At 46.3% G+C, this 18,680-nt stretch overlaps 1 protein-coding gene across 12 annotated transcripts in view; it reads left to right on the forward strand.

The window, feature by feature from the left end:
- Nucleotides 1–18,274, forward strand: part of Dcun1d4 (defective in cullin neddylation 1 domain containing 4) — a 95,518-nt gene extending 77,244 nt beyond the window's left edge. For 10 of the 12 annotated variants that reach the window (XM_059275991.1, XM_059275997.1, XM_059275994.1 and 7 more), the window contains 3 exons: nucleotides 4,372–4,476; nucleotides 6,509–6,611; nucleotides 6,850–10,043. In XM_059275991.1, coding sequence (XP_059131974.1) covers nucleotides 4,372–4,476; nucleotides 6,509–6,611; nucleotides 6,850–6,905 — 264 coding nt within the window. In that variant the 3' untranslated portion in view covers nucleotides 6,906–10,043. Of the gene's footprint in view, nucleotides 1–4,371; nucleotides 4,477–6,508; nucleotides 6,612–6,849; nucleotides 10,044–18,028 lie in introns of those variants that run through there. The other 2 variants (XM_059275992.1, XM_059275993.1) reach the window with 2 other exon arrangements.
- The last annotated feature ends 406 nt before the right edge of the window (nucleotides 18,275–18,680 follow it).

Below are 18,680 nucleotides of genomic sequence, written 5' to 3' on the forward strand. Positions count from 1 at the left end.
GAAGACAGAAGCCAGGTCTGGATGAGAGACAGGAGGGGAATAACAGGACACTGTGGTCCACTCTCAGATCCGTAACCCCGAGAATGGTTTAGTTTAGCTGTGGACTCTTCTGTGGACACAGTTTGCTCAGCGGTTGCTTGTCCAGCCAGTTGGCTTGTGAATGTCTTTGTACTCCAAGCTCTGCTTGTGCTGCCCAGGGAAGTAGTGCAGGCTCAGTGACACGCTCAGGCCTGGATCGGAGTGGACCTCTCTCTGAGTGTGGATCTCCAGGTTCTCCCGCCACCAGCCACCCCTCGGCTTCCTATGCGAGAGGCTCGGAGATGAGAACGGTCTCTCTCCTGATCAAGGTTGTTGAGTTAAATGCGCTCGAATGTCAAGGTTGGAACACGTTCTCATTCACAGAATGGAAGTGGCTGTGGGCCCTTCTCTGACACAGGTGTCAGGACAGCGTCCTTGTTTGCTGAGAGCAGTGCTCACGATGGCAGGATCTGTTTGACAGACACAGTGGCAGAGAGGTGGGCAGTGCCTACTGGAGGCAAGTAGAGCTTCCTTACCTTGCAAACGTTGGTCTGAGTCTTCATGTTGTTGGCTCAGTTCTAAGAGCATAGTTTTTCTTAGTTTATTTTTTTCAATGAGAGGCTATTTCTCAGGTTTTGTGACGTGTGTGTGTGTGTGTGTGTGTATGTGTGTGTGTGTGTGTGTGTGTGTATGCCTTAAAAAACCATTTTTTTTTAAAAAAAACTGGGTTATCATATCTTCAAGTTTCATAAACTGAGCCACCGCACTGCAGATTTATTTAAGATCTTCTGAGCCCTGTTTTCAGCTTACATTATTTTTTCGCTGAACTAAGATGGGCTGCTCCTCCCCCCCAGGCCAGGACACACTGGATTAGTCTACTTCAGGCCTTTGATTTCATATGCCAGTTTGTAACCTGGTTTCCACCGCTCACCTTAGGAGTCATGGCTGCTTCTGTGGTTTTCTGAGTCCAATGAGCCTCTTAAAAAACTGTGGACTCATTTTGTTGTTGTTGTTGAAGATTTTATGTTTTCATTGTAAGTTTAATAACCCAAGGTTGTTCTTTTCCATGTAAATCCCAAGCCATCAAATCATGGAAACTGGTAAAAGGCAGCCTGGAGCAGTTAGGGGACCCCGACAATGCAGTGTGGACCCGGAAAGCTTCCGAGGCTCGTTTTTGTAACATTGGAGTTACTTTACTTCCTTGAGATTGTTCGTTTCCATTTTTGCTAAATCCTTTGTGCCACTTGAGAAAAAAATAGTTATTACACCTTACAACAGGGTCTGCCCAGGGATGCTGTAACATAATCAAAGGCACTGAAACAATCTGACCTCAACAAAACCCGATTACTCCTCAGCATTGGTCATCAGTCTTTGGCCTCTGGAGGGCGCTCCTTCCAGGCAGCAGACCATCTTGGACCAAGGTCCTGAGGTTGAGGGCTACTGGAGAGCCTGGTGCTGTGCTGCTGCTGCGTTAATTGTCTAAAGAAGACAGGATCCTGTCAGAATGGGGGTGTGTGGAGGGGCATTCAGACCTGCTGCTGCCTTTCTGTTACTTGAAAAATGACACCGAATTATTCTCTTTGTATTAGGAAGTTAGTGTTTACAAAGTCTTTGGGTCTGGAGGCAGGTGGGGAGAGAGAAGAGTGTGTTTCCTTCTTCAGCCCTCCTATTGTGCCTCCTGGGGTGTGATTGCGGGCCATCTCGGGGCGGGGATGGGGTGGGCTGGGGTGGGGTGGTGGGTATGTCAGCTTCTATTCTGACCTATTGGGCTGCCTCTGCTTCTCTGTGTTCAGGAGCAGCAGCTCCCAGACCCGTGGGTACTGCACTACCTTAATTTCTTGCAAAGAGTTCTTGGATGTCTCTGCTATGTACCTAGAATCTGAAAGGTGATTTTTTTTTTTATTTTTTTATTTTATTTTTTTTTTTTTTGGTTTTTCGAGACAGGGTTTCTCTGTGTAGCTTTGCGCCTTTCCTGGAACTCGCTTTGGAGACCAGGCTGGCCTCAAACTCACAGAGATCTGCCTGGCTCTGCCTCCCGAGTGCTGGGATTAAAGGCGTGCGCCACCACCGCCCGGCTGAAAGGTGATTTTACAAAAGGAAAAGAAAAATAAAAAAGGCCGGTTTATGCTGCTGTCTGCCTGGTGGCATCCTGTCAGAACCACTTCCTTTGAATCAGGAGCTCCCTCACAGAGCGTGACCGCAGGGGTCGCTGTTGTCAGAGGACCCAGGAATGTCTCTTTGTTTCAGTGCATGAGAAGGCTGTGGCCTTCTCCACCATGGTGCTCCCAGAACTTTTGGGTGTTTACCATTTTGGTCATTGCCCTTGGCCACAAGCCCGCCTTGCGCACTGTTACGTTGTCAGTAGGGAGCGCGTCCATCATCTCTCTCTTATTTGCTAGGCAGAAGCTGGTGTTAGAGATTGGGAGCTGCTGGCCTGCACCTGCCGAGCAGGGGTGGGGAGGAGCTGTTCAGCTGTGCTCAGGGGAGTCTCACGCCTCCCTTCGCTCCGTGTTCTGGCATGACCGCCCAACACATGCAGCGAAAGAAACCTTTCCTGAGCGCCCGTTTGTCAGACGGCTGCAGTGTTGCAGGATCTGTCCAGGTCTTCTGTACCTGTTTGTTTTTGTCATGGTGGTACATGTCCAGTACGACGAGGCTATTGATAACGAGAGAAGGCACAAGGTATTTCAAGACCAGATGAGACATAAGGGGCTAAGGAATGGTTATAAACAGGGGACGTTTTAGAGTGCCAGTGTGGTCAGCCAGTGCTGAACACGCTTTTGCTGAATGGACTTTGGCTAGATCCTGTGATCCCAACTGTGTTTCTCAGTAACTTATTTTTCTTGTGGCTTGCTTCACGGCATGGTGTTGCCGTCCGCCACACCCACTTTTCAGGTGAAGTGATGCTTTATATGCACTTTCCCCAATGCATCACAAAAGCAGAAATACAGCCCGCCTACCAGGGTTGATGAAAGACTGTCAATCGTTAGCTCACCTCTGCTGTCTTCTTCTCCGGGCAGAGTGAATGCCTGCCGAGACGTGATGGGGTCATCTGCTTGGCCAAAGGGTAGGCAGAGAACACTGTGGAAAGGAGCAGCCACCCCCAGGTTCAGAGAACTGTGCAACCGGGCTGCCTTCCTCCACACCAGGCTTGAGCTGTAGAGCGGTCAACAGGGAAGGGTGGTGCCGCGCCCTCTGACCCAGCTTGTTCCCGAGCAGCTGTTGTCCTTAGCGACAGTGACCAGGAGCCCTCTTCAGTGTCTTTCCTAGGTGGCAAGTTGCTCTGCCTTCTTTTCCCTTGATAGCTTGTTGAGTGGGCCTCACATTGCTGTTTCACGTTACGTCCTCTGAAGATCAGTGGCACGGGGAGAAAGTTCACCACGTACTGACCCGCCCTCCACTGTCGGAGGGGCACGGGACCAAGGGGGGGGGGTGTCGAAGCATGGTTCTTTTAATGTGGTGAGGTGAACACTGGGGTTCTACTGCAGCGGGATAGCCAAGCTCCCTTTTATAGAAAAGTTCCCTTGCAGATTTCCAGTCTAGTTCATGGGCCACATGAAGGAGCGCTGTAGATGTGTGAGATTGGAACTGACTGCTTAAGTTTTAGAATGGAAATGTGTAAGAAAAATATGATGAGAAGGAGAATCTTTAATTACAAGTAAAAGGGGAATAAGCTTACTTTGTGTGTGCGCGTACGTTCTGTTTTCTAGTTCCCCATAGTCACTAGCCACTGCTAGGAGTCACCTGCGACACATGCTAGGTAAGGTCTACGGACATAGAGACCCTGTTTCCCTAGGGCAGGTGGATGAGCATGTCTTCTGATTGGGAGAGATGCTCCAGGGCTCCAACCCTTTCTAGGAGCTGAATTTAGTTCCAATATATTTAGGTAGAAGAAAAATATTTACCACATGAAATAAAGCTGTTGGAAAAATGAGTCTCTGAGGAAACCCATTTCTAAGCACTGGAAAGCAAACCACTTGAACGCCGCTGAGTTCATCTAAGGGCTTTTGGATCAGCTGTTATAATTCTGGTAATTATCATAATGTAAAGCAAGCAGGTTATGGATTTTATTTGCCTAGGAAATGATTGTAGATGCTACTACATTAATGGATTTGGCATTAGGGTAAACTTATTCACATCAGACTTTCTCAAAATAAATTTCTATATGACACTCAAATGTCAGGCTTTCCCTTGTGTTTGGCTCCCTTTCTTAGTCCCCTTCAGGGTTTTGTGATGTGTAATAAACAAGCTGTTTGTTTACAAATTTATTGCTGAAGTGAAATACATGTTTGGATTATTAGAGTTTGTGATTGAGAAGCATCTGGCTTACCCTTGTTTTTATTTGTTAAACAGGAAAAGGACCAGCGCAGCCTAGACATAAACACTGCCAAGTGCATGTTGGGACTGTTATTAGGAAAAATCTGGCCCCTTTTTCCAGTCTTTCACCAATTCTTAGAGGTACCAAATTACTCCTTTATGTAATGTATGTTTGCTTGCTTAGAACTACCACATATTTCATCTAACCATTTTATGTGATTTTTTTTTTCTTTGTCATAGCTTTCTGATCATAGGAATTATGGTTCCCTGATTGCTGTCAGTCAGCAGCTGCATGTCTTGGGGTGCGTCCCTGGGTGCGTGTGTGAGTGCATACAGGCATGAAGGTGTGTGCGTCTGAACAGCCAAGAGCTCCCTCTGCCCTCTCTGCCCCATGTAGAGACTCCACTGGTGTTAGATTCCCAGCTCTTGGTAACAGTAGAAATCAAGATTTACTCTTTCAGGTGAATTTCCAGTTTTAAGCCAACATTAAATATCAGCCACCTGCCTCTCACTAAAATGAGTTTATGATTTGTTCTTAACCACTTTCATCTCCAAGTACCTTGCTGAGTGCGTGGATAGCCGTGAGCACTGGGTTAGGCCAGCAGGCAGTGTCTCCTTTAAATGTGCTTAGCCAGGTGGCAGAAACAGCCAGCATTTCCTTACATGACTGCTGTTTGCTCTCACAGTGCTCCCACATTCTGAGCTGCCAGTGATTAGCTATGGGTTTTGTTGACATGTCCTTTGGCAGAAGCTGGAGGAAGCAAAGAAGTGTTTGAATTGCTTGGGCTGCCTCTCACATGTGGCATCTGCCTTCGTCCTCCTCCTCCTCCTCCTCCTCCTCCTCAAGCTCTTTGCTTTCAAGGATGAGTGTAGGATCTTTGAGAAAATCCTGTGTCTTGCCCAATTCCAACTCCCACTTGAAATAATCCTTCTTTACAACTTGCTTTAAGTAGTGGTCCAGAAATCTGAGCACTTGATGTAATTTGTGAAGATTGTTGCTAGAAACCACTTGTAACTACTCACTGGGACCCTCTAAGAAAGCTAGTAAAAAGCTGCTCGTTAACAGAAGTACACATTGACTCGATGGTCTGCTCTACCTGTGATCTGCTCCAGCTTCTCTGTCCGGGATGTGAGATAAACCCTCACTGTCGGGACAGGAGTAGAAAGGGGTTCTTGTATGCAGTGGGTCTCACAGGATTTGGACCTTCAGGTGAAGGGTCCTTTGGTTAAAAGATGAGGCTGTAAGTCTGACATTGCTCAGTCCCAGGAACCTGACTGGCTGTTGTGAAACTGGTCTTCACTTTCGTGCTTTGGGAGTTGAAGTCTGTGCTCTGCTCTTACCTGAGTTTGTGTTTTTCCTTTTAGAAGGCGGTAGCAGCCCTTTCATCCCAGCCTGTCTCTTGCCTGCATCCTCAATACCATCGGCTTGACGCTTTGCCCTTTTCAAAAGATTTATATTATTTTACTAGTTTTGATTTATTTTTTTTTCCATAAGGATTTTTAGAATGTTAGCTCTAGGTTTTGCATTTAAATCTCTAGGATACTGTGTTAATCTCCCTGTAGCAGATTTCTTGTTCAAGAGTGGTCAAGCAATCGCTTCGCAACTCCGAGTTTCTCCTCCGCTGAGAGTCACGAGGAGCTAGCTCCCAGCTCTGAGCCACTGGCAGCATTTACGTAGCTCCCAGCAAGTGACTGCCTGCCTGATGCATGTGTGCGCTTCAAGCAAGCAGCTTGGCAGTGAGCAGTGCTGTTGTGTTGGTTGTTAATGGTACCTACTCATCGAGCACTTCCTTTGTGCCAAGGACTGGAGGAAGTGCTTTATATAAACTATGGAGTCTTCTCATTCATTTTATCTTTGCAGCGCTGCTGTGAAGGAGGTACTGTTAGTTTAGGTGTGTTCTCCTGATGATACTGCAATGAAAAATGGTCATTTAAGTCCTCCTCCTGCTCTGTCTCATGTGAAGGAGGTACTGCTAGTTTAGGTGTGTTCTCCCGATGATACTGCAATGAAAAATGGTCATTTAAGTCCTCCTCCTGCTCTGTCTCTCCATTTCCTAGCCTGGTTCTTCAGCTGCATTAACCCTACCTGAGCTTTCTCAGGTTGGTTCATAGAGAAACTGAAACCATCCCATGTTCATTTTGTGTCATTAACCATATCACTTTCCCCCGTCAGCAATCAAAATATAAAGTGATCAACAAAGATCAATGGTGCAATGTGCTAGAGTTCAGCAGAACCATTAGTCTGGACCTCAGCAACTATGATGAAGATGGAGCGTGTGAGTACTGGGTGCTGGGTGATCCCTCCCAGACTTGGTACATTGCACATCATCCTCCCTGGGAAGAGCCTCCAAGTCACGTGTTTCCTTTTACCCCTCTCCTCTCCCCTCCACCTCCCTCCCATCCTCCCTCTCCCCTCCCTCCCTTCCAATTGACCCTAGCGCCCCACGCATGCTCGGTGAGTGCTGTCCCTCTACAATATCTCCAGCCCTCACATTGTTCTCTCTGTCTCTCCAGGGCCAGTTTTGTTGGACGAGTTTGTGGAATGGTATAAAGACAAACAGATGTCCTAGGACTTTATGCATAGCAGCAAGAGAGTCACTGTTACCACGGTTCCGTCACCCATTAGCCATAAACTGCTGTTTGTATGAAGCGCATGCTGCTTTTCTTGCCCTGTCTGCCTCCCGCGGGAGTGTTTTGGTGTTTGCTATTGAATGGGCTCTGCTTGCTGTGTAGCATTGTTCTCTTGGAGGCTGCTCTGCAGTCCCTTTTCACACTACAGATCCTCGGTGGATTAGCCAACGTCCTCACTGTGATTACGTGTACATTGCTGTTTCAATTTTGTATATGTGTATAAAATGAAAAGCTTCACCTAGAGATTATTTCTGCAAAAATGTATTGTAAAAATAATTTTGTGGCATATTTCTAGTCCCTTTTTTTCCCCCAAATGAACCAATTATACTTTATTTGGTTTCAAATGTAGCATTTTAGAAAATGTTATAACTGTCCCCATGAGCAAATATTGCCAGAATTAACCTCATTGCTAGAGAGGCCAACTTCTGGAAGAAGTAGGAGTCATGACTTACAGTGGCATATGCCAAATATGACTTGGTTTCCTTGACAACTTTGGTGTTCTAAAGTGATAAAAAGTTATAACTCTTTGAGCACACAGACATATAACATGCTACCAAGCATTCCTAACACAAAGGTATAGGTTTATGGTTTTTTTCATTACTTTTTTCTCAATGTTAATACTGTTGGTAGCTTGACCATAGTTTCAAGTGAACCAATTAAGATTGCTCCTTCTTTGAAACTGAAGCTTAAGTTTCCATAAACCTTTCCCTGTCTCGCCTTTGTGTTCCTCTGGCAGTGTTCGGTCTGCTGAAGCTCCCTGTGCCGCTGTAAGGGAAATGGCCTTTGCCACGCCCATGAGCCTACTGGTGTGCTGGCGGTTTATAACTGCAAAGCACTTTTAGCTGTGTCTGGAGTTTTTCAGTTACTCTTTCACGGTATCTGTAATCTCCCAGGGTTGTTTTTTGTTTTTATTGTTTTGTTTTCTGTCTTTGTTTCTTCTGTGCTAGGCATTTCCTGGCATCATGTCCATTGCAGGCAGTGGACCCAAACCACCAGCATTGAGCTAACCCCGTTCACATGGGGACCTTTCCCAGAGGGGCCACTTGTCATTCTGAGTCACGTGTTCAGAAGGGTGATAGCCATTATGTGGATAAGAAAACCAGAGCAAACCCACTGGTGTTTCTAGGTTATGTCTTGTTTTTTAAATTCTTATTTGTTTGCCTTGCCCCTCTTGAGGAAGTGTATAGTTAACAGATTTTTCCCAATTATTTGGTGCTATGATTCACGCAGTCCCTGAAGTTTGTGAAAACACATCTAAAGATTGAACCCAGTAAAGAGCTCATGGCTTGTTTGCCGGGTGAATGGTGTAGTGGGGTTAGATCTGTGCCTGCCCAGGCAGGTGAGGACTGGAAGATGTCAAGATGATTGGCCAAAAAAAAAAAAAAAGTCTTCTGCATTAAATGTGAACCTTCCAATGGCGTGAAATAGGCAAAGCACACAGACCATGCTACCCTTGACCGCACTGTTCTACAGTTTCTGTTCAAAGTGTTGCGGCTCTCATATTATTTTTTTTCCCCGACTGAACCACCAAAGACAGAAATGTTGTATGTATATATCGTGTGCGTGCATATACAAAATCATGGTGTGGTAGAATACAACTACTTGCCTTATTCTACCAAATGATGAGGTTTGGTTTGCTGTGAAATAAACCAGAAGTTTAAAAAAAACAACAACAACTCAATATTGCTGTAGCATACTTAACCATCCCTTGTCTGTAGTCTCACTTACAAATTAATATCTGAACACAATGTAAGTCTCCTGGGAAACCACAGCGGTTGAGACTGCATGTGACGGGGGTACCAGTGCGTGGGGGTGCGTGACGGTGGGGACTGGCCAAAGGCAGGCGCGGCCCTGTGGAGGATGATTCCTTTTCAGGTGTACCCAAGGTTCAAGAATCATTCTTGACTTGGATCAACTGTTGATTGCCTCAAAATGCAAAGATGGATCCTAGATGGAATTATTTTCAGTGTTGTGTGAGAATCTGGAGAATGTTTTAAACACTAAGCACAGCGAAGCTGGGTGTAAAGGGTTGTTACCAGGGTGAGAAATCACGTTCCATCCACAGTGAACATTTTGAGGATAGAGACCCAAGTAACAACCCTCGTGATGTACGTACGGTATGGGAGTCAGCATTCCGGAGGGATAATCAATATTTAGAACTCCAAATGATCTCTCAACTGCCTTGAGAACTAAACTGCTGTGACTGCTGCTCGCCCTTGGTTTTCTCGTCTTCGAGGAGCTGTTTTTCTGGGGAGTCAGACCAAGTCATAAGACACCTTTTCTTGAAGTCTTGCCAAGTTACGCGAGTTGAATGATCACCAAGAGCACTTACGGCCAGCGTTGGAAGAAGTCGGGGCCCTCGGGTCTCCGGTACCGGAGCTCCATCCGCCTTTCCTCCCTTCACTTGTGTTCCGGTGTGTTGCAGTGCCCTCTCGCTAGGGAACGCGACGTTTACGCCGCACTAAGGAGAAGTCACCTGGCTAGATTTCCCAGGTACCCATGGTTAGCCTTAGGCGCGCCTCTTTTGAAGCATGAACTCTGAGTTCAGTATTTATGAGTCTAACTAGACAAACCTCTAGATTCTGGTCGAGCAGATTTCTGTTGCCTCTGAGTCTCCATCCTAACCGTACTTTTGAAGTCTATACAGAAAGCTTTAAGAGTTTAGTTTGTGCCATGGTTTTTATTTTTACAACTGCTAAAATACCTCTGGTAAGCCTTATCCTTTATCCTTCCATATGCTGTATAAAATTGTATAGAATTCATTGACCAACTGATAGGTTGGGTATCTGTAAATGAGACCAAAATGTGGGTTGCTTTTTTTTTTTTTTTCTTCATAAAACTAATTTCTATCGGGCGTTGCTGTGACACGAACAGTAGCCAGCCTCTAACTGTGAATGCCTTGTGTCGTCAGTATTTGCATTACATTCATAAAAGTGTGCAAGTCCTGTGACCCCCCAGCTTAACTCAAACACTGTTATGCCACCTAACTTGGGCACAGCAAACCGGTTTAGGTTCTAATGGAATTGGTGTAAAATGATATCCCATCAATAAACAAATATTTGTGTTTGGTTTCAGAACTGAGTTTGGGTTCTTTGTCCTCTTGGTTTCTCTGCCCAAACCATTTTAGGGGGGCTTTAAAGTACTTTTTTTAAAAAAAATGTTTAATCCATTTGCTTTCTCTCAGCCTTTTCTATTAAAAAAATTTATAAGTCCAGAGGAAAAATGCAAGTGTGATACAACAAACATGTATATTCCTGTTCCTGAGACATATCTTATGGCATATCCTGTCCCACTGTGTGTGTGTGTGTGTGAGAGAGAGAGAGAGAGAGAGAGAGAGAGAGAGAGAGAGAGAGAGAGGAGAGAGAGAGAGAGAGAGGAGAGAGAGATGGGGGGCAATTTTTAAGTTCTTAAATTTATTTTACATACCAACCACAGTTTCCTCTCCCTCCTTTCCTTCCATTCCCTCCCCCCACCTCCTTTCTGTCCCCCCCCCCCATCCATTCCTCAGAAAGTTGAAGGACTCCCATGGAAGTCAACAAAGCATGGCACACCAAGTTGAGGCAGGACCAAGCTCCTCCCCCCCCTGCTTCCAGGCTGAGCAAGCTGAGCAAGGCAACCCACCAGAGGAATAGGTTCCACAAAGCCAGCTCATGCACCAGGGACAGATCTTGGTCCCACTGCTAGGGGCCACCAACAGACCAAGCTACACAACTATCACCCACATGCAGAGGGCTTAGGTCGGTCCCATGCAGACTCCGTGAGCTCCCATGAGCTTGGGTCAGCTGTCTCTGTGGCTTTCTCCATCATGATCTTGGGGACAGAGAGGGAGAGTGATGAAAGAGATATCTTGATAGAGGGGGCCATTATGGGTGCTAGGCAAACTCCCAGGAACCCACAAGGATGACCCCAGGTAAGAATCCTAGCAATAGTGGAGAGGGTGCCTGAGCTGGCCGCCTCCTGTAATCAGATTGGTGACTATCCTAATTATTATGGAGAGCCTTCATCCCGTGACTGATGGAAGCAGATGCAGAGAGTCACAGCCAAGCACCGGGCCAAGCCCCTGGAGTCAATATGAAGAGAGGGAGGAGGGATTATACGGGGTGTGTGTGGGGTGGTTAGTCTATACAGTGGTGACATTATACAGTAATCACACTCAAGGATTTTAACAATGGTCATGTTACCTGATACGCAGAGTTAAAATTTCCCTAAATTGTATCGATAGTGGTCTTTATAGGTACTTTATTTTCCATCCAAGGATAAGAATCATATTTGACCTTTTGTTCCATGTTCCAGAGTCAGAAGCAGGGGTATATCTGAGTATGAGGCCAGCCTGAAAAGGCATAGTAAGTTCCAGACCAGCCAGGGATATATAGGGAGAAACTGTCTAAAAAAAAAAAAAAAAAAAAAAAAAAAAAAAAAAAAAAAAAAAAAAAAAAGTATTTATCCTGTCTCATTAGTTTCTTTCAATGAGAATGTTTCCACATAGACCATCTTCAATGTCTTGGCAAGAGCAGTGGAAATACTCTCCCAAACTATGATGGTAGATCAATTGGCTACAGTCTATTGGTGTGTTTCTAAACGTTGAATGCTAATATTAATGGGTATGGGGCAAGAGCTAGGCAGTGATGGCCCTTTTACTACCCCCAAGGGTACATCCGAGTAAGCTGTTTGTTACCAGCCTCCTTTCCATTCTGTCCTAGACTAGAATGTGAGCTGAGGACAGGCCCTTGATACAGCCTGGAGGACTAGAAAGTGTATGTGGAAGGAAGCAAGTCAGAGTTTGTAGTCTGGCAAAGCACTATCTGCACGGGAAATAATCCAGGAAGAGCTGGATGTAAAGAAGTGATAGCTTTTGGAGTCTCGTAAGCTTCAAGGGGAGAGAGAATAGCGAAGTGGCTGGGAAGCAAGTCCAGCCGCACACTCTTCAAATTGGTGATGTGCATGGTTCTTTCAGCTCTCCTTTAGCCCCTAAACTAAAGATAAAGCCAAGAAAGTCTACTTTTCCAGACACCCAGGAGAGAAGATGGCAAGTGGGCATACAAAGGAGTTTAATCTCAAGTTAACGAGAAGGAGCATGGGTTGGGACCGGCTTCTGGTAGGGCAGCAGAGAAGTGTATGTAGCATTAGACCCTTGCACGGTGTGCATCCACGTGGAGAGCTGAAGTACATAAAGTCTTCCAGCAGTGTATTTGGACCATGGTAAGTGGGAAAAAAAATCACCAAGGCCTAGTCAGACCCACTGAGGTGCATTGTAGACAGACAGACGGAGGAGACAGTTGCAAGGTGGTTGTCAAGGACTTTTTTAGGCCGGAAGAGCTGGGGATGGGACACAAGGTAAAAATTGAGGCTGGAGATAGAGCTTGGAGGTAGGGTACTTGTGCAGCGTGCACAAGGCCTTGGTTTACAGCACCATGCACAAAATTCATTCTAGAGCAATGGTTCTCACCACTGGGTCACAACCCCTTTGGCAAACCTGTCTTCAAAAATATCTGCATTATGATTCATAATGGTAGTAAAATTGCAGTTGTGAAGTAGCAACAAAAATAATTGTATGGTTGGGGGTCATCACAACATGAACTGAAAGGGTAGCAGCATTAGGAAGGTTGAGAATCACTGCTCTATAGAGTTTTTATGACTGGGCATGGTGATAGGCATGCCTGTAAGCACTTGGGAGGCTGAGGCAGGATTGTCCTGAGTTTTAGGCCAGCCTGAGATACAATTTGAGACCCTGTTGAGAAAGCTAAAAAAGAAAAACAGGACTGGAGAGATGGCTCAGTGGTTAAGAGCACTGGTTGCTCTTCCAGAGAATGGGTTCAATTCCCAGCACCCACATGGTGGCTCCCCATCGTCTTTAACACCAGTTATAGGGGATCTGATGTGTTCTGGCCTCCGCAGGCACCAGATCAAGCATGCACGTGATGCACAAACACTCATACACAGAAAATAATTTGTTAATGATTTTTTTTAAGGAAACAGATGAAGAACACTGGGTCAAACCCAGATTTACAGAAATGAGGAGAGTTGGCACTGTGTGTGATCTGTTTGTGCCTAACAGAGGCATGGTGCACTTTTCATGGATGCTGTAACGTGCATGCGTGTGTGTGTGTGTGTGTGTGTGTGTGTGTGTGTGTGTGTGTGTATGCGCATGCGCGCGCGCGTGTGTTACTTCATACTAAACTCTCTGGTGTCTCCAAATCTTTGTATGAGAAGTAACTTCTAAACAGGAATTCAGAGCAAAGTGTTCCAGTTCTGTTAGAAATCACTTGTCTTTGCAGTTAGTTTTGTCAGCCAGAAAGACAACGGATGACCCATGTGGAAAGGACCCCATCCAAAGCCTGTGAGGCAGAGGACCACCCAAACAAGGGCATGCACACTGCTTCTGGCAGAAAAGTTTCATTTCTTCCTGGCTTGAATTTATTTCTGGCATTTACTCTCCAATCACTTTAGCAGCGAAGAAGTACGTTTTTAGAAGTCGGGCTATGTAGGCCGTGCTGAGGGATGGAAACTGAAATACAAAAACTGAAAATCATTGGGAAATTGTAAAGAGCACGTAAAAGTCCCATCTCCGAAAGAAATGTGTTTGGTGCTCAAAGAAATTCCTTTGAAGGCATTCTGAAAAAAAAAAAAAAAAAAGTGTTGAGTCTGGGAAGTGAGTTCTCCAGGCTCTGGGTGTCTCTCCTTTCATTAAACTTTGTAACGGTGACATCTTGGGATTGCCCCAATGTCAAGTTCTAGGATTACAAACTTGTGTCCTTCAGAAGTTAGAATGCGTTATGTGAGGAGGAAGCTGCAGCTGTCCCCATTACCACTGACCTGCGTCCCTGAAGAGTGGGCCAGCTTCCCAAGCCACACTGCCTGTTTTCTTTCCCTCCACTTAGTCATCCATTTGTGTCCCTTGACTTGCGGTGGCTCTTGTATTCCGTCCTGAGAGCGAGGGCTGGGTGAGGCTGTAATCCTTTGATAGTTTGAAATCATGACGGAAACAACACACCTCTCCCGGCAGCCTATGCCGGTGTCTCAGTGCTCACCAGGCCTTCGCGTCTACTCTTCCACCTCAAGGCTGCTTTTCAGGTTCTCGGTGGAACCACCAAACTTCAATGTGTATTAGGCAGGATCTCCATGAGAAATTGCTAAGAGGGTGTAGAAGGGTCCAAAAAGTAGAAAGTTACAGATTGAGGAATGTGGGGACCTCTGAGTGTGAAATCTTAAATCAGGTGTTATTAGTTATTTTCTGTTACTGAGATAAAATATGATGACCAAAAATAACTCATGGACAAAAGAGTTTATTTGGGTTTATGGTTCCAGAGGAATAAGAGTCCATCATGGCAGGGAGTCATGGCGGTGGGCAGTCACGGTGACCCAAGCAGGAAGCCAAAAGGTCCTATTTCTAACTACGAGAATGAACCAGAACTGGAAGTAGGGTGAGGTTATATGATCTCAAATCTTCTCCCCCCACCCCGGGTGACGTACTTACTCAAGCAAGGTCACACCATCTAAACCTCCCCCAACAGTACCTCAACTGGAAACAAGTATTCAAATGTCTGAGACTGGGGGACATTTCTCATTCAGATCACCTCAGTGGGCACCAGCCACTAGCCCCACAGTAGACCTCAGTGGGCACCAGCCACTAGCCCCACAGTAGACCTCAGTGGGCACCAGCCACTAGCCCCACAGTAGACCTCAGTGGGCACCAGCCACTAGCCCCACAGTAGACCTCAGTGGGCACCAGCCACTAGCCCCACAGTAGACCTCAGTGGGCACCAGCCACTAGCCCCACAGTAGACCTCAGTGGGCACCAGCCACTAGCCCCACAGTAGACCTCAGTGGGCACCAGCCACTAGCCCCACAGTAGACCAGAAGGACGCTGACTCAGCTCAGCTGAGACATCCTGCTGTTAGGTAGAGGGGTAAGTGGAGAGTGCACACAGAGTCCCCTCGGAGGTCATACGAACAGGTGTGGGTCTAGCTTTGCCAGTTAGTCTGCAGCCTGAGAGTCTGCAAGCTGTGAGTTCACGGACGTAGTTGAATCTAGTTGGTGGCCTCTTGACTCGATGGCTGGCTTTAGAAGAGAATGCGGTCAGGCAGACAATAAATACTCCTTCACTGGTCTCTTACTATCCTGTAACGTTTTAGGAAGTATAGAGAGAAAATTATGTTAAGAGGGTAATATATTTAGTTTTTGGTTTTAATACATGGTTTCTGAGTTAACCCTCCCCAAGGCAGGCCCTACAAGCTAGAACATCTCTTACTCAAGTTAAGTTATGGAAGCACACGCTCTGTCTTGGGTTAGCCATGTTATTTCGCCTAACTCTCTTGGTCTGATAGTCATAGACTTATTCTTTTTAGAGCAGTGCTTCCCCACAACCTGGAGAGAAGAATGCTGTCCCAGAGACCAAAAAGAATCTGGACAGGCCTTGCTGTGTTTCAACCTAACCCACTAATGCTAGGCCATACACTTCTTCCCCGGTCACATTTCAGTGCGGTTCCCTCTGCCTCGTGTATGCCCAGCAAATCCTAAGGACAGGAGCTTCGTGCCACCTGAACACATGGCAGGTGCGGGGGTGTGGTGGCCCCAGAGAGGTCTGGGAGCCCCATACCTGTGGCATTTCATTTATGTCCTTTGTGGCGTCCTTTATACTACACTGGTAAATAATGTGTCCCCGAGTTCTGTGAACTTACACAAATTAACTCACAGGGCAGGTGTGGAAACCCATTCAACAGCCAGCCAATGAAAAGCACCGGTAAAACAGCCGGAGCCCAGGACTGACATTTGGGAGTCAAGGAGAGAATCCTGGGGACTGAGTCTCAGCTGCGGGATCTCATGCTGTCTCTAGGAAATGGTGTCAAACGGAACTACAAGACATCTAGCTGGTGGTTGCTGCCAGCAGTCATCTGTGCTGTAAGGATATGTTAGAAAAAAAAATGACTCCTCTTCCAACACAGAATCTAACCTTAACTTAATTTTAAAGTTAAGCCCTTTGTCTGAACCATTGGGAAGCTGAGATTTCTCTCCCTTCCTGTTTGGTGGGTAAATTAAAGAAACCACAGACATTGTCAGGAGGGTTGGGGTGAGTAATCTCTGGGCTGCTTGGTTCATTTAAGGATCTCACATGCCGTTTACAGGAGTCCCCACTTTCTTCTGTCAAGCCTTTCTTATCCACTCTTCCTTCTATCCCTGAATTTTCCAGAATGCCATATAAATGGAATCCTGTAGTATCAACTCTCCTTGGTGCATACCATGACTTAAATACTAGATATAAAATTAGTATGGGCTGTGGTGTAAACTTTGTGTTTGTTACAAGGTAAGGGACTAAGAAAAGGGAGAAATGGGAAGAGGGGAGGAGGGAGAGGAGGAGAGAGAGAGAGAGAGAGAGAGAGAGAGAGAGAGAGAGAGAGAGAGAGAGAGAGAGAGAGAGAGGAGTTTAATTTAGTGGCTGCCCCCAAATTTGAATGGAATCCGAACTCCTGAGTATGAAGGCATTAGGAGGTAAGTGGGTCGTGAAAGGATTAGCATCTTTATAAGAAAAACTCCGAAGAGTTTTCTTTCTGCCATCGGAGAGACCAAGGAGAAGTTGGCAGAGTGCAGTCTGGAAAAGGGCACTCCACAGAATCTGACCATATTGGTGCTCTGACCTTGGATTTGCAGTCTCCAGAGCGGTGAGAAGGGCATTTTGTAGCATGAGTCTTAAACGTTCTTATAATAAAATCAAACCTGAGGCCAGTTATTGGGGTCAATGCTGGTAGATTAGAGAGACAGAACAAGCCACAGCTACCTCACCTTGCCAGATCCTCAGTTGGTCTTGTCTCCTCAGACTGGAGGCCTCTGAGTCCTCATCCAGAATGGGTCTCAGCTGAATTGCTGCTCAAAAGCCTGAATGCTTAACCAGCCAAATGCTTAACCAGGCAAATGCTTCCAGTTTCTGGTCCTCACGCCTTATAAACCTTTCTGCTTTCTACAACCACTCCCTGGGATTAAAGGCTGCTTTCTGGGATTAAAGGCATGAGTCACCATGCCTGGCTGTTTCCAATGCGGCCTTGAACTCACAGAGATCCAGAGGGATTTCTGTCTCTGGAATGCTAGGATTAAAGGCGTGTGCTAACATTTTCTAGCCTAAGTATCTTGTGGCTTTTCTGTTCTCTGACCCCAGATAAGTTTATTAAGGTACACAATATTTTGGGGAACACAATACCACCACAGCATTTTATTGCTTATAAGTCACCCGCTCTGTTGTTCTTTGCTATAGAAGCCTTCATTGATAAGACTGGCATGTATGCACACATTTGTGACGGGCAGGAGGAAGTGCTCGCGACAATTACAGCCCTCATGCCCATAACTGACCATGTGATCACGCCTGACGTGGATATCTCCCTCTTCCTGGTACCCCTTCTGCATTCCCTTTGCCTTCAGCAAGCATGTCTGCTGGTCATAGTTACTGACCTGGTGGAGTGGTCCAGACCTCCATCCCAGAAGCATTTCTGCATTAATAGGCTTTCCTGGATTGGGCTATCATAGTTTTCTTCTTTCTTCCTTTTTAAAGTTTTTATTTATTTTATTTTGAGGCAGGGTCTCATGTAGCCTACCTTGGGCCTCAAACTCACTGTGTGGCAGAAGAGGGCTTTGAACTTGTGACCCTTCTGCTGCCTCCAGTTCTCAAGTGCTGCCGTTAGAGGTGTGCACCATCGTGCCCAATGTATGTTGTGCTGGGGACTGAACTTTGTGCATTCTAGGCGAGGGCTCTTCCAAGCGAGCTACAGCCCCGGATCCTTTCTCATGAGACAGAATGCCTAAAGGATCCCCTGTCTTCTAGATAGACTTTCCTTGCCTCTGCTGTGGAGTTTTTCTTTGTGTACTTACAGAACGCCTCACTCACCAGCCACGGCACATGCACAGCATTGCTTGCAATCAAGAAACTCACCTCACAGCAAAATAAGTGGGCCAAGCCAGGGGCCCTGCTCATTGAATTTGCTGAATGTGTTCCCACCATTGAGAAGAGATGAGTGCAGTTTCTCCTTGACAGGACCGGTGACCCTAACCACCTGTAATCCCTTTTGTCAATTCACAGGTATGAGAGTTCCAAAATGGCCAGCAGCAGTCTGAACTTCCAGCTCAATGCCACCATTGTTCTGCCTCCCGGTAGAAACATTTTCCCTTTTGGCATCATGATTTCTTGGCCAGCAGAGCAAAGGCCACAGACAGAAGGGGCAAATTTTGCAAGTGAGTCACCCCAGGTTAGAGTGAATGGTGCCACTCCCTTCCCCACCCCTTGACTCCTGGACCCGTGAAGCCCGACTTTCAGAAAACAGCACCGCTGATTCAGAGCACGAACAACCTCGTGGAGAACCTTGTCCCAGCTCGGCAAAGTATTGTTCTCTCGTGAGTTCTCAAAGGGTGGCTCCATGCTTCTATTGTGCCGGCTGCTTTAGGATGGTGGGAAAACAATTGGTAAATTCCATGAGCACGGCCCATGGCTGCACTTGTTTTGCTGTGTGGTGAGTTTCTGGATTGCAAGCAATGCTGCCTGGCATGCCACTGCCGGTGAGTGAGGCATTCCGTAAGTTCACAAATGGGAGTTCGGGTGAACGCACTGCATGAGGGGAAGGCAAATGCACATCCAGAGTCAAGTGTCTGTTCTGATAGAACAAAAAGTTGTCCTGTCCACAATGGAAGCTGCCTGGTGTAATCCACCTGTCGTGAGATAGCTCACTAATCGCCCC

This window comes from Peromyscus eremicus, chromosome 10, assembly GCF_949786415.1.
Source record: "Peromyscus eremicus chromosome 10, PerEre_H2_v1, whole genome shotgun sequence".
Lineage (NCBI taxonomy): Eukaryota > Metazoa > Chordata > Mammalia > Rodentia > Cricetidae > Peromyscus > Peromyscus eremicus.